This window comes from Natator depressus, chromosome 11, assembly GCF_965152275.1.
Source record: "Natator depressus isolate rNatDep1 chromosome 11, rNatDep2.hap1, whole genome shotgun sequence".
NCBI lineage: Eukaryota > Metazoa > Chordata > Testudines > Cheloniidae > Natator > Natator depressus.
In genome coordinates this window covers 42075700-42091571 of record NC_134244.1, presented here as the reverse complement: position 1 = coordinate 42091571, position 15872 = coordinate 42075700, and the positions used below count along the sequence as shown (strand labels likewise).

General features: G+C 41.3%; 1 protein-coding gene across 4 annotated transcripts in view; it reads left to right on the top strand.

The window, feature by feature from the left end:
- The window catches only part of CHN1 (chimerin 1), a 148485-nt gene that overhangs the window by 23782 nt on the left and 108831 nt on the right, over positions 1-15872 (top strand). For 3 of the 4 annotated variants that reach the window (XM_074967619.1, XM_074967620.1, XM_074967621.1), the window contains one exon: positions 14406-14444. The exons of the other annotated variant lie outside the window; for it this stretch is intronic. In XM_074967619.1, the coding sequence (XP_074823720.1) occupies positions 14406-14444 (39 nt within the window). The remainder of the gene's footprint in view (positions 1-14405; positions 14445-15872) is intronic. 4 annotated transcript variants of the gene reach the window in all.

Below are 15872 nucleotides of genomic sequence, written 5' to 3'. Positions count from 1 at the left end.
TTAATTTAAAAAAAGTATCTTGTCTTCTTGTAAACCTTTTCACTCTGACCGCTTGATGGAGTTGCTAGTGAAGTTGACAGTAAGTAAGATAAGCACACATACCTTAGTGACAAACTGCCTGCTTCTTCCACCCAAGCCCAGGAGGAATGGAACAAAAGAAATAAGTGAGGTCTCTGAGCAGGGAGATAGAATCATAGAATATCAGGGTTGGAAGGGACCTCAGGAGGTCATCTAGTCCAACCCCTGGACCAATCCCCAATTTTTGCCCCAGATCCCTAAATGGCCCCCTCAAAGATTGAACTCACAGCCCTGGGTTTAGCAGGCTAATGCTCAAACCACTGAGCTATCCCTCCCCCCATAATGATGGTTACATAGGGAACAAAATAAAGTGAAGGGTTTGTGTCTTGGACAAACATTAAAGGGGATGCAGAGGGGTGAATGTTGTTTTCTTTACTGTAACCATCCTGTATTTCATTTTAAAAAGGGAAGGGAAGAGGGTACAGTGTGGGAAGGGCAGCTTAACCATGCACATTTACTTTTGCCTTCAGCTGCCAAAACTCTCCTAAGCACAACCTCTCTAATCCCTACCAAAACTGCACCCTGCGCAACACCCAATGAGAGGTGTCCCGGCTTGTTGGTTTAAAAATCTGCTCACCATGTTCTTCATATTTAAAAGACACTGTTTTTCCTTGACTTCAAGTCTTTGAAGCCCTCAGATGCAAGAAACTTACACACAGTGCCTACCAGCAAACAGGTTTGCTTGCTAATCTAATGCACCATGTAGACACCTATCTCTGTTGAGCCTTTTGACTTCACAGAGCTGGGCTGCAAAAGACTTGTTTCAACACCACTGTGGAATTGCAGACAACAGTGCCAAACCCATGTCATTTCAGTAGTGTTTATCTCTCAATGGCACACATTTTTACAAGAACTAATTGAAAATACATTGATGGAACATTTTGCAAGAAAATGGCAATTTCAACGGCATTTTTAATGGGAAAAGGCTGAAAGGAATCATTTGACTTTCTCAGTTTGTTTCAGTAAGGTTGAAAATTTTTTGACTACAGATTTGATTTCATTTTCACTTTTACATTATATTAAAATATTAATATATTTTGATTTTAATATGATATATAATTTAATATGACTAATCAAAATGAAACTGAATATTTGTACCTTATTGAAATGCTTTGACCTTATCAAAACATTTTGATGATTTCAGATCATTTTTTTTCAGAATTTTTGTTCATAGAGGAAATTTGGAAATTTTGGCTTTTTGTTCCAATTCGAAACTTTTTTTTTTTAATTCAGAATTTCCCTCAGACAGAAATTCTGGTTTCCGACCTGCTGTGATTGTTACTTTGTGCTCCCCCTCCCTGAATCCATCTGTTGCTCTTATATTTTACTTAGATTGTAAACTCTTTGAAGCGGGGACCATCCTTTTGCTATGTAGTTGTACGGATCCTATCACAGTGGAGCCCTAGCTCTGATCAGAGGTTCTGGGAGTACTGTAATATAAATAATGTATAATACAATCGGCTTTTGGTTGAGGGTATTAAGCCTGAATTTTATTTCTATTGAGGTAACATTCACAGGCCCCAGGTATGGGTTTGAGGCCCCGTTGTGCTGGACGTTGTAGTAAAGACTGCCCCTGCCCCAAAGAGCTTACAGTCTAAGCATATGAAAACAGGTGGGGGAAGAAGGCAGGGCAGTGTAACAGGCACCGCTGTGTTTGATATATTAGGTATGCTTAGACTGCTGCTTATGACCTAGCCATTGCTGAATGCTCTGTAGATGCACTAGCAGTAAAGCACAAATTGGCTAAATTTTTAAATTGCTCTTCTGCTGTACAACTATTGCAAATCCTGCAGTGCTGTAAACTGGGCAAGATTAAATTCTATGTACATCAAATGTCCACAAGATGGCACTTGTCATCTTTTTACTTCTGTGTTTCAAATGTACTTTTACACTTGCAGCAGGCATTTTTAAAAATGATTTTTAGAGATTTTGGAAACATGATATTTTAAAAATAGTTGGACAGCTGTGTTTTTATGTGCAGTGTTTTCATTGCAGCTACATAGCAGCGGGGAGAGAGGACCCTAATCTCGATAAAATCCAGTTCTTACTCGACTGGAAATAAAATTCTAATTTTTGTGATACTGAGACTGTCTTTAGTAATATGATAAATATTTCAACCGTTTTTTCCAATATCAAATACTCCTGTAATCAGCTGTCATATTATGTATCTAGTGTTGGGAAGGGAAAGCATCAACGTCTACAAAATAGTTGGTCATAGCTTGATTTTCTGTTCCCTGTCTTGCTGAAATCAAGAAATGAAAATTTGGACACAAACTACTGCAATCTAATCTATTAATGTACAAGGTGAATTCATTTACTGTGATGCCGATTGTGGTAAGTCAGAATGTATTAGAGGTTTCCTCACTCTGTTATTCACTGGACAAATAATAATCGTAGCCTGACCCTAGGAGGAGCTGTATGCCGGAGCAGGGCTGAGCCACGTGGTGTGCTGTTTCATTTCTATTTCAAGCAGTTCAACTGCTTGTGCAGATTAATTGTGAAATGGAACTAGCCCTGTTAGCCATCATGCATTTAGCTCACCGTTGCTTTCTGTTACTCATTTTTACCGCAGTATTCCATCGTAGAAAGCTAATGACATTTGTTCAGAAAAGTAATAACTAGGGTACACTTCTGAAGATGTAAACTACGCCACTGAAGAAAAATAACTGAGTTTTGATCCCTCTAAAAACATGTTAATGTGTAGTATATATGATTTAGTGCCATGTTACAGCTGGAAGGCCACTTTTAATCTAAGATCCTGTTTTTACTGGCTCATAACTTTCCCCAAAATTGCATTATATCCTTATGCTCTTCGCACATGTGAATTTCTGTGAGACATTTGAAGAGAATCCATTCAGCTGGTTTTACTTTATTGCTCAGATAACTGCAACATGGTTTACTTGTAAAAGTCCAAGTCTGGCATAGAAGTACAGATACAGTATTTATAAAAGATGCTTTACAAGTGCAAAGTATTACTAACTAGGGCCAAGACTGGAGGCAAAAGAGTTTGAATGTGGAGAAAGTCATAAGTGACCATATCCTCCCCCTGCAGCTATGAGCAGGCAGCCAAATGTATAAGGGATGCAAAACTACAGAATTGGAGACGAGGGAATGAATCTTTCCTTCCTCTTCTTCCTCTCCCTCTTTCTCCTCCTCCTCCTCCTCCTCCCATCACTGCTGAGACGAGGTGTCTCCTGTCGGACTTTCTGGAAAGACGAGCTCAGTAGATCGACATGCTTCAGCTAAGGCATTAGGGAAACAAGGGGAAATAGGTTACCTTGCATAATGACTTAGCCACTCCCAGTCTCTATTCAAGCCTAAGTTAATTGTATCCAATTTGCAAATGAATTCCAATTCAACAGTCTCTCGCTGGAGTCTGGTTTTGGAGTTTTTTTTGTTGTAATATCTCAACTTTCATGTCTGTAATCGCATGACCAGAGAGATTGAAGTGTTCTCCGACTGGTTTATGAACGTTATAATTCTTGACATCTGATTTATGTCCATTTATTCTTTTACGTAGAGACTGTCCAGTTTGACCAATGTACATGGCAGAGGGGCATTGCTGGCACATGATGGCATATATCACATTGGTGGATGTGCAGGTGAACGAACCTCTGATAGTATGGCTGATGTTATTAGGCCCTGTGATGGTGTCCCCTGAATAGATATGTGGGCACAGTTGGCAACGGGCTTTGTTGCAAGGATAGGTTCCTGGGTTAGTGGTTCTGTTGTGTGGTATGTGGTTGCTGGTGAGTATTTGCTTCAGGTTGGTGGGCTGTCTGTAGGCAAGGACTGGCCTGTCTCCCAAGATTTGTGAGAGTGTTGGGTCATCTTTCAGGATAGGTTGTAGATCCTTAATAATACGTTGGAGGGGTTTTAGTTGGGGGCTGAAGGTGATGGCTAGTGGCGTTCTGTTATTTTCTTTGTTAGGCCTGTCCTGTAGTAGGTGACTTCTGGGAACTCTTCTGGCTCTATCAATCTGTTTCTTCACTTCCGCAGGTGGGTATTGTAGTTGTAAGAATGCTTGATAGAGATCTTGTAGGTGTTTGTCTGAGGGGTTGGAGCAAAAGTGGTTGTATCGCAGAGCTTGGCTGTAGACAATGGATCGTGTGGTGTGGTCAGGGTGAAAGCTGGAGGCATGTAGGTAGGAATAGCCGTCAGTAGGTTTCCGGTATAGGGTGGTGTTTATGTGACCATCGTTTATTATTGTTGAAATCATGGTGGAATTCCTCAAGAGGTGTAGAGGTGTGTTTTTCAGGCATAGGAGTGAGATCCCTCCCTGCTCTTTTACTGGAGCAGAACAATTTAGCCTTCCGTGCATGTCTAATATGTGTATTCACATACTTACCCTTTCACTTCAATATTTAGACATTAAAATGAATGCAGGACTGGTTTCATATGTATGTGGGGTGTTCAAACAAATATTTGCTTCTGTGTGGAGATTCACTTGGGAAGCATGTTGCTTTCAGGCTCTTCTTGGTTTATCTAGGGGACCTGGATGCTTGAGGAGTTGTGTTGATGCTTCAGCAAGCTTTTTAAATGTGTGATCTCCCTGCCTTTATGCCTGTTTTTTTAACCCAAGGAAATTATGTTCAAGGAATTATGTTGAAGTAATGTTGAGGGTTAGCTACTAACTGAAGGAAATCCAGAAAACTTAGCTATGACTTCTGAGCAACTACAACACTGTGACATTATACATACTGGTTATACTTGTGGACACCATTAAAAACTCAACATTCACTGCTCTACATACCTGCAGAACCCAAGATACCTTCCTACAGAAATGGAGATACCGTGGAACCACAATCACTGTAGTGATAACAATTACTGCATGTACCAACAGGGACCACAATGCTTAATGTCCTTGCTTTCATGAATTAAAATACCAATGCTAATTTTGTATTAAGAATGTCTGTAATGTATTTCAAATTCTAAATAAAATGGAAATTTCTTTATTAACAAAGCCATATAGTAATTTCTGAGATAAAAGGGAATATACAAAAGAATAGTCTTAAGGTTCTTACCCTGTGTTTCTCACAGAATTAATTTGTCATTTCTGCGGTATTGGAAGGCAAAGATCTGGCATTAGTGAGTCCAAGGGCCATTTCCCTCTTCATCTTCATGTGCCCCTGTGAAGAGCGATGAAGGTAGAGACCTAATGCCAGAGAGATCCTTGCTTCTTGGAAAAAAATTGATGTCCGATTTTCATTTTTGTTAGCCAAGCGTAAGCTAGGCTGAAATGAACTTCTTAAACTCTTGGTTCCAGAATTGGCTGGAGTACGACCAACAGACTCCATGCTGGAGATCTGATGATCTTTCTTGGTTAGGCAGGTCTTCATGCTAGGCTTATTACCCTTTGTGCCAAGACCCTGTCTCCATCCATCACCTCATACAGACAGGATACCTTATTTTAACTTATGAGTTCTCCCATAATTGCTAAGAGATCACATACTATTCACACAAGCCAGAGATAAACTTTTTTCATGTCTATCTTGAAAATAAAGGTCATAGACCTTTTTGCTTTATTAATGTTTCCTGTACAATCTTTAATTAATTTACTTTTTTTTGTCTGGGAATTTAGAGGCCCTGGCTGCTCCCCCCTGCCTGGCTGCAATTGAAAACATTTTCTGGTGGGTTGAGTTTCATCTTTGAGATTCTGTTGGCACTCATACTCTAAAAACAGAGAAGAAATTAAATATCCTGTTTGACTTGGCTATCTTCTTTGTTTGAGAATGTCATCGTTAAGTAAATGCTGGCTGTTTTACAGTAGGTCAGGTAATTTCTTGAGCACATCCCATTAACATCTTGGAGATGCTAACCAACAGACCCTCAAGGCTGAAGAGGAGTGTTCTAGAGATTGTTTCTGAAAAAATGGCATACACTTAAACTGGCCATGGTGATTTGTCATACTGCTTCTAGCCCAGGGGCGGGCAAACTTTTTGGCCTGAGGGCCACATCGGGTTTCTGAAATTGTTTGGAGGGCCGGTTAGGGGAGGCTGTGCCTCCCCAAACAGCCAGACATGGCCCAGCCCCCGCCTCCTATCCAAACCCCTTGCTTCTCGCCCCCTGATGACCCCTCCCGGACCCCTGCCCCATCCACCCCCCCCATCCCCACTCCCTGTCTCCTGACCAACCCCTCCTCTCCTTCCTGACTGCCCCCCCAGGACCACTGCCCCCATTCAACCCCTGTTCCCCACCCTCTGACCGCCTCAACCCCATCCACACCCCTGACCACCCCCCCGAACTCCCCTGACCTCTATCCAACCTCCCCGCCCCCCGGCTCCCTGCCCCCTTACCATGCTGCTTGGAGCACCAGTGGCTGGCGGCACGGCTGCACCAAGACAGGCAGCTGCGCCGCACAGCACAGAGCACCGGGTCAGGCTGGGCGTTGCAGCCCCGCTGCCCAGAGCATTGCGCGGCACCATGACGTGGCTGCAGGTAAGGGGCCAGGGGCTAGCCTCCTGGGCCAGGAGCTCAGGGGCCGGGTAGGACGGTCCCACGGGCCGTAGTTTGCCCACTCTGTTCTAGCCACTACTCTCCAATGAAGATCTGTTCTGTTCTACTTTTCAAAAGAGACTAGAGACTGGGTGCTTCAATTTTGGGGGTGGTCACCCTCTGAAAAATCATGCCCCTTTAAGGTATGTCTAGCTGATCACCCAAAAATAGAGGCACCCAAACTGACTAGTCACTTTTGAAAATTTTTGAAAATCTAAATACCCAATCATTGATGTGCTAATAGGAGTGTTGCCAGAGTAAAGCCAATCCATAACCTGAAATGTTAACACTGTTGTATTTCTGAAGCCCACTTTGAAACAAGTTTGCTCTTCTAGTTAATGTGCCTTCTTCCATATGCCTTCTGAAGTAATACTTAATGATGCCTCAAATTCTTTTCTCTCTCCTTGCATTTGGAAATGCCTATCATTCTCAAGGGAGTACTTAACCTCTGCATGAACATCAGCATTAACATAGAAGTACCCCATTAGCCTGTTGCGTGGTTGTCCTCAGTGGCCCGCTGTCCCTGGTTCTTGACAGCATACACATAATAGGCAAGGAAAATCCTTTGCCCTTTTCTGCTTGTAAACCTACTATTTTTCTGAAGGCACATCGAGTTCCATGGTAACCATTACATGGGTGAATAAATGGACATGTCAGCTTTGTTATGTTCCTTCATTCTTTGGCAGTTAAATTTTGAAATGCTGTATTGTTTACCAGAAGCAAGGTAAAGAGGCCCAGAGCATTTAAGATATTGCCAGTGCTGATTGGCCAGTGAACTGGTCATAACACAAGAGAGAAATGTTTTAAATTTTCTAATATTTCTCCTAAATTAAGAGTCAAACCATCCTTTTGTCTTGTATTTTTAAGAAGCTAACTTTTTAATTAACTATCCATTTAGAAATAGTTACATTGGATTCTTGTTTCCTAATAATTTTCCATTCAGCCTATTTGGGTACAACCTAGGTTGGTCCATAAGATTAGCAAGTTAAGGCCTGGTCTGTATTTGGATGGGATTTCACCAGAGAAAAACAAGGTTCGAGGAGATGTTCCGGCAGCTCAGCCGGCGGTAGCATTATTGTAACTGTCTGTTAAGCCATCCCTCCAGTATGATGTTATAGACCACTTGCTGCTGGAGATGACATCTATTAAAAGTAAAACTGAAGTCCCTACATGAACAGGGGGTTTATCCAAATTAGGATTTAGTCAGGATAATTATATTCTGCCTAGCTAAATTAAATGTAGTTTTAGTTAGATATTATGTACATCACTTACTGACCTAAATTGTTTTATGTTTTGCCATGCATGGTTAAGCAGCTGTTGATCCAGCCCAAAGCTGGCCGAACTTCAGCGAGGTGGTGAAATGGTTCCTCCTTCTTCTAAATATATGTAAACTTTTTATTCTTTCTATAAAAGGAATACACAGAGACAAGCAGTCTCAACAGTTTTTTTGAGGCAATGATAAAACAGCTTTGATATCTATGATTAAACTGTTCATTTTGCAAGCATTAAAATTAGACCAGCTTTATCTAAAGACATAAAAAGAACGTGCGACTGAAGGAAGAAAGAAGGAAAAGAACAAAGGAAATGTTATGCTTAAATGTCAGAATTAGCCATTTATGTGCCCAAGAACCTGAAATATTCTTGTACTGTTTTGTGATCTATATATGAATTTCTCATAAATAGCTGCCTCTAAGTGGAGTCCATTCTCTCAGGGCTAGCATGTTTCAGATTTCATTGTCAGCCTGTCATTTGTTGGCTACAATTTGACTTCTAATGACCTGTGGCATTTTTGTACGATGCCTTCCTCAGCTCCATCACATTATGAAATGAATTCTTCCTTATTAAGGAGGGCAAAATTGTCCTCTGGCCCAGGAGAGAATTACATCGAGTTTTCTTCACATACTCCTTTCCCGGTATGGATATTCTGCCCTTGCCAATTACATGGGCAGAGCTCATCAGCCTACCATAGATTGGCAAATCTTCCACCCATATCTCCAGGTCAAAAAGGAAAAGAGGGGACAGCTGGACCTCTGAGAGACTTGAGAATGAGTTCATCTAGGTAACGAGGGATGGTTGAGGAGAGGTGAGAAGGTGGGATTTACATGCTGAACATGTTGGGTATGAGAGTAGGCAGGTTGCGGGGGAGCTGGGATGGGCTAAAATGGGGAGCAGAACCAGCAGTTAGCATGGGGTGAGGGTGGGCCTCTGCGGTGAGAGTGGTAACTGTTGAGCTCAGAAGCAGGCCAGAAGCTGGAGAAGAAGAGAACAGTGTGCTGTTTGTGAGGACATAGGAGAGCACTAAGGAAGAATTGGGAATTGTCTGGAGGGCCCAAAGTTTCCTTGCCCAGCAAAGGAAGATGAGTAGGCAAATGCTGGTGGCTTGCCCCTGCCATTGAGAAGGCTAAGGTATGATCTGTCACACTGTTGTGACTTCCAGTGACTTCATGATGTGTGGGACTGGGTGGAGCCTCTGCTGCTGCTGTTCGGGGCCCTGTGTTCCTCCAGTTCTGACTTGAGTTGTGGGTAGATATTGCACTCAGTTTTGAACTAGTGTGCGGAGCCAGGACCGCTCCTCTCTTTCATGGCACATACACTTCTGCAGCGAGACACTCATCTCATGGACAGGTCTCATTCTGCTCTTGGTCCAACATAGCAGGAATCCACTGCAGGATACAAGAACTGTGTACAGTGGCCTCTTCATGCTCTCCATGCTTTTAATACATGGAAATATCCTGAACTATTTCCCCCTTACTTTATAAATGTCTTTGAGTCTCAGTGGGATAAAAAGTGCTATATCAATGTAAAATGATGTTCTCTTCATTTAACCTTATGGATACGTATGACAGGGATCTTTAGGAGCTAAGAAGTTAGTGCAGGTTTTGAAAAAACAGCTGTTTCTTACTGAGCTGTCCTAAGCTGGCAAATTATTAGATGTCAATGTGGCTTTAGGCCAGTGTTTCTCAAATGCACCATGACCTTTTCTTGTGACGACAGCCTCCTGGGCTGTGGTGGGGGGGGGGCGCAAAGCAGTGGCCCCTCTCCCAGAGCCGCCAGCAATGTTTGCGCCCTGCCTCCCTCTGAAGAGACAAACACTGGAGGTGCAGGAAGTTGGTGAATTCCTAACTTTCCTGGGGGTAGGGATGGCAGGCTTTGGGCTCCGTCCATGCGGTGGTAGGCTCTGGTTCCAGGCTCCGGCCCCAGGCTCACCACCCCTGCCATCGTCCCTGGACCCCACTGCCTCCCTGCCCACCTCCCCATCCAGGGCTTAATTTGTCCCAGAGCTTGCCGGGACTGAGTAAGTCTGCTGTGAAAAGTGATATTAACAAACATACAGATATCACTTTTCACAGCAGAAGACTTACCAGCTAGCGAATCTTAGGAGGGGGGGAAAAAAAAGCTCAACCAAAAAAGCAAAAGAAACAACAACAAAAAGACAAGAACATACGAAGCACCTTATTTGTGTTTCTAGTCTGTTTAGGTCCAGTAAAGAATAGAGACAAATGTAAATTATTTTTATTACTGAGTTGGAAAAAAACCCTACACAAATAAATTACAACGATTTGGATATGTATGTGTGCATATTTATTTTGTTTTTCTTAAAGTTAATTAAGTATTTTAGGAAAAAGCGTCAGCGTGGCCACCAGCAAGAGTTGGTGGCTGCACTATGAAGCCACCAAAAAGTTTGTTGTGTGAACCCCTGCTTTAGGCTAGGATGATTTCAGAAATCCCAGTGTTGTATTTCAGTAGCCTCTCCTCCACATATCCCCTTTTCTTTTTCTTCCTTCCTTTTCAGAGCAAGATTTTTGTAGACTTCAAAAATTGCCTGGATGAGGGAAATTTGTCAGTTTTTTTCTGATGCATTGCCATTTTAAAAACAAGACTTCTTGCTCCTTATGTTGCAATAACTAAATACTGTGCCTGTAAAGTTATCCTAGCTCTGGTTGAAGTGGCAAATTTACTAAACTGTGCTATGAGCATGATCCTAAAAACTGTTACTGAGTGTAACACTTTGAGTACTCAAATTGTCATCTGTAGGACTACACCCAGTAGTAAGGGTTTGCAGCGCCAGGTTAAATATTCAGATTAATTAAATATAAATTAACTAAAAAATACTGTAGAGGAAAAACATGATGCACAACTTGCAGAAAATGGTTTGATCTTATTATGAGAACTTTAGAGCAGAGTGCAGGCATTGCACTGATAGGCATTATAGAAAAACCTGAGAGAGATTGACAGAGTAGAGTTTACATCATTAATTAAAAAACACTGTTGTGTTGGTGGGAACTTTTATATTTTGGGCCAGTTTTGCAGCACACTGTATGTCTGAATTGTGACTTAAAGAAACAGACCATGTCTGGCCTAAATTTTCAGTGATTAGTGATCTGGGTATCTTAATTTTTGGATGCCCAACTGGACACCTTAAAGAAAAAGCACCTGCCCTCTGAAAATCAGGCCTCTTCACAAAGTGTGCACCCAAAAATACTGTCCATATTTGGTCAGTATCGATAATTTTTTAAAAGATTTTAATAGTCCAATGCTGTGTTTAGACTTTATCTTTTTTTATTGGTAGGCAGCAGAGTAATTTTTATCATGTGCTAACAGCAACAGCACGCTGTTACAGACACAAGTGGACACTATAAAACCTCTCCTTCACTATTGTCATTGTGCTGTGTTTGCTGCTACACTATTTTATATCTGAGAACATTTTTTAAAATTACAATAGAAATGACCTTTTGTTTTTCATTCCCAAATGTGGAATGTTCTCTGGGAACTCTAGCAGTGTTAAGGTAGTAAAGTATGCTGACAGATTTTTAAACAAAATACTTGTGCACAGCTGCAGAACATAAATCATTCCTTCCAGTTTCAGAATTTTATAAATTGTTGTTATGTGGAAGTTACCTCTGTTCTTGTTTGACTTGAACGAGATTTTTTTGTTGAGGCAGAAATATTGTTGCTTCTCAGTTTTGTAAACATAATGCCCTTAGTTGTAATGATTACATAGCTGTAGTACCTTCAAAAACAGTTTAAACAGCCAAGATATTTGTATTTCCATAATGGTCACTTCCCATTGTACAAATATTGGGGATGATGTTCTTTACTTGTCATTTATTTGTAAATAAAACCGATGCAAATGTTGTTTATAAAGTAGTAACAGTAAACCAAAAGCCAGCTAATAGTGTAGTAATATTCTTCTGGGAATAAAGGCCCATTATTTTTAGACATAGGTTTTGCCATTTTCCACATGACATACAGTACAGTGCTGAGGGATCATGTTCCAGTGCTCCTACCGTGCACCCCCTAACATGGCTTTAACTTAAAATAAAATAAAAATTAGAAATGGATATTCCTTAGTGTGTCTACTGATGATGATCTTTCAATGACACAGCATAAGGTGGACAGCTGAAAACCTCCATGCTATTGTGAGACACGAGGCAGGCAACCACGAGATGGTAGCATGTCTGCATGATCTCTTGGGGATTTGGCTAATGGGATTTTGGGGATCTATTTATCTGACCCAGATGCTCACTTATTAATAACTTAATTATAAATGGTCCTGATACCAAGGCACTTGAGGCACTCTATAAGCAATTAATATATGATAGTCATATATAGTAATTAAAATGTCACACAAGATAGATCATAAAAAGCCAGACAAAATGACAGCTATACAAATATGGTGGAAAATGCAAGGTGGAGCAGTTACCATCCATAGCCGATAGCAATTAAAATAGAAAACATTCCTGAATTAGAAGTGTTTACAGATGTTTCTGAATGGGGAAGGGGTAGTTTAAGATAAATATCCACAGGAAGTAAGTGCCATACCCTAAGGGAATGCAAGCCTAAGACTTTCCCAGCCTCAAGTTCTATGGTAGAATCCCTGAAAGGTGGATGGATGATGCCAGAGTGAAGATGTCTGTCACTACAAGGCTCAAAGAAGAGGTCTCGAATGTAGTCAGATACATAGATTATAAGGCCAGAATGGACCATTGTGGTGATCTAGTCTGACCTGAATAACACAGGCCATAGGACTTCTATGAAGTAACTTCTGTTTGAACAAGCACACATCTTTTAAACAAACATCTTCTGTTTGTGTATTCAAGATGATAGTCAGAAGTTAAGTGGGTATGTTTGAGGCATCAGACAGCATCAGTGCCAGCGGATATTTGCCTACCAAAGGTTGTGGTGTAGCAGAAGACACTGGCATCTACACTCAGGTGTGGTTGTGTTTCATAGATCCTGCAACATGCAGAGTGCCACTGACTCCAGTCAACTGCAATGGGAGGTGAGGTAGCTCATCATCTTGTAGGATCAGTAGCTCATGGGATCAAAACCAAAGTTAGGGGGTACCTGATAGGAGTAGAGCAGTGGTTCCCAGACTTGTTCCGCCGCTTGTGCATTGAAAGCCCCTGGCGGGCTGGGCCGGTTTGTTTACCTGCCACATCTGCAGGTTCGGCTGATAGCAGCTCCCAGTGGCTGCGGTTTGCTGCTCCAGGCCAATGGGAGCTGCTGGAAGCGGCGGTCAGTACGTCCCTCAACCCGCGCTGCTTCCAGCAGCTCCCATTGGCCTGGAGCAGCGAACCGCGGCCACTGGGAGCCGCGATCGGCTGAACCTGTGGACGCAGCAGGTAAACAAACTGGCCCAGCCCGCCAGGGGCTTTCCCTGCACAAGCAGCGGAACAAGTTTGGGAACCACTGGAGTAGAGGAACCGCTGGAGTAGAGGACTGGCACAAAGCGGCTGCAATGAGGGCCAGAATCTAGCCCTATTTTTTCACAGAACATTGTAACTTAAAACATCTGGTAAGTTGTCAGCAAGTCACAAGACAGACAGAACCTAGAAAACCAAGTTCTTTTTGTGACAAACTCCAAAGTACACGACAAGAACTAAAGTTTGAGGTTTGCAAGATTTCCATTTGCAGACAAGCTCATGTGGTATCATTACAGCATCTGATAATTTTCCTATCTGGAGCTTGTACTCAGTATAAAAGGAATGCAAGTTTTTTGCAACTTCTTCAATATTACTTATATGCTGTGAAGTGTATCAGATTGCAAATCATGGATTAGCTGAGATCAATGTAATTAGAAGATTTGAAAAAGAAGAGCGATCTCAGTAGAATAAAGTTACAACATTGCTTCTTATACAGATTGATACCTTACAGTTCTCTTGCTTTCACAAATTTAGGGCCTGATTCTGCTAGCATTGACGTCTATAGGAGTTTGGCCTCTGATTTCAGTGGAAGAATGTAGTATCCCTTTACATAGTTTTTGCGCCCTCTTGAGACACCGTCTTCTAAAACAAACACAGAATACAGTAAACTCTACTAGAGAGCTCACAAACTATGGAAAGGGATACACCCAATTCCAAAACACTTCAGAGAAGGACTGGGGTCATTAATAGTTGGAATGAAAGTTGATTGATCTGATCTTAAGTTAAATATCTTTAAGGAAATATTATTTTCTAATATAAACTTTTTTAAAAAAGCATATTTAAAGAAAGCATTGTGCTTTTTCTTCCCAGTTTTGCACTTCTATTTATAGTAGCATTAGGGTTCTATGTAAATTGGCCATCTTGCCAAGTGGTATTCTATTGCTCTTCTTCCATCTTGTTTTGAAAAATACTTTTACAGATTTCTAAATAAAGAAGAGAAGAGTCTTTGCACTTGCATTCATTTTTTATACCTCCCTTTTGTAGTTTTTAAAATGCCAATAGTATTAGAATATACTGCAGCTAGATTTTTGTACAGTTATCTTGCTGAATTTATTAACGCTTCTGCTGGAATGCGTTTACCTTGTTTTTAATAGTGTATTTAGATAAGTGTCATTATTCTTTCAGATACTGATGAATACCGACCACCTGTTTGGAAATCTTACTGTGAGTATTCAAACAGATTTTTTTAAAAATGTTGATACAAAAACCTTTCATTTCTAGTGCTTTTACAACAATTGAAATATCATGTTTATCGAGATATAAGCTCAAGAAACATTGTGCATTAATATGAAGAATAGCAGGGAATGTTGTCATTTGGAGACACTTGCACTCCTTGACGCCAAAGGCCAAGTGCAGCTGTACAGTCCCTGGGGTTGGATTTTGTAAACCTTGTTCACATGAGTGTTCCCATTAATGTCAATGAGACTACTTGCACAGGTATGGCCTGCTGGCATAGTTCCTTAGGGCGTTAGTGACCTGGATTCTTGCATGTAAAAGCTTGATATCACATGGGAACATTTTAAGGCCAATTTGCCTTAACCACATGCACCACTGGAGTTGAGACTAGAACTAGCTGAAAAAGTTTGTTCTGAATTTGCCGATTCAGCGAAATCAGGACATTTCACCAATGTTCTGATGGAACCCAGCCATGCAGACAGCTCTGGGACAAGAACTTCAGAGCTTCCTGGGTCTGCAGCTTCAGGGCAACCCATCAGGCTGCCTGCCTCAGAGCCAAGGGTCCATTCCCTCCCTTTCAAGGACAGTTTCGAAGTTTTGGGGTTTCGTTCCTAATCAAAATGAAACCAGATTTAGAAATATCTAAATCCTCCATGAAACAGAATTACCTTTCTACACACATTGTAACTGAGGCTGAAAGAGACTGAGATGAATGAACACGAGAAGTGATGCATTGGAAAAGGAAAAGTGAAACTGCTGTTAGGATGCCACACCTGTAACTTCTGCTTCCTTGCCTGTATGCATAAGAGGGAGGCACTGGGCTTGGTGAAGCTGTGGGGGATTGGCAGAAAGAATCAGCCTTTATTTAACAACAGATTTTCAGAGTGAGTGTGTGTGTGTGGCTACACAACTACTTTTAAAATGCCTCTAACTCTACATTTTCTGACATATTTTTGAGGCTAGATGTCCTTCTGAGACCATGTCCAAAGACTAGCGCCAGCACGAGGCATAAGCAGACTAAGCTATTGCCTAGTGCCCGAAGCAGCTTAAGGGACTCCCTATTAATTATTAGTATGTGTTGTATGTGTAGGGCCCCCCACAAACTATTCCTGCTTTGGGCCCCAAATGGGCTAGCAACAGCACTGCCAAAGACACATGAAAGCAGCACTTAACATAATGAAAGAATTCACCTGTGTAAATTGGGACTTATGATTCAGCATCCAAAAGAATGCATTTATTTCAAAATTACTGCACATCATGGAATCTGTTCTACTGAGTTTAAGGTTTTAAGTTTGTGTTAAACCTTTGACAAAAAAATTTATTATTTTTGAAGTGTAAGATGTTACTAAAGTTTATAGAGACTGGATTAAAATAGTTCTTATCAACTGAAAATATATAATAGAGATGAGAGGAAGA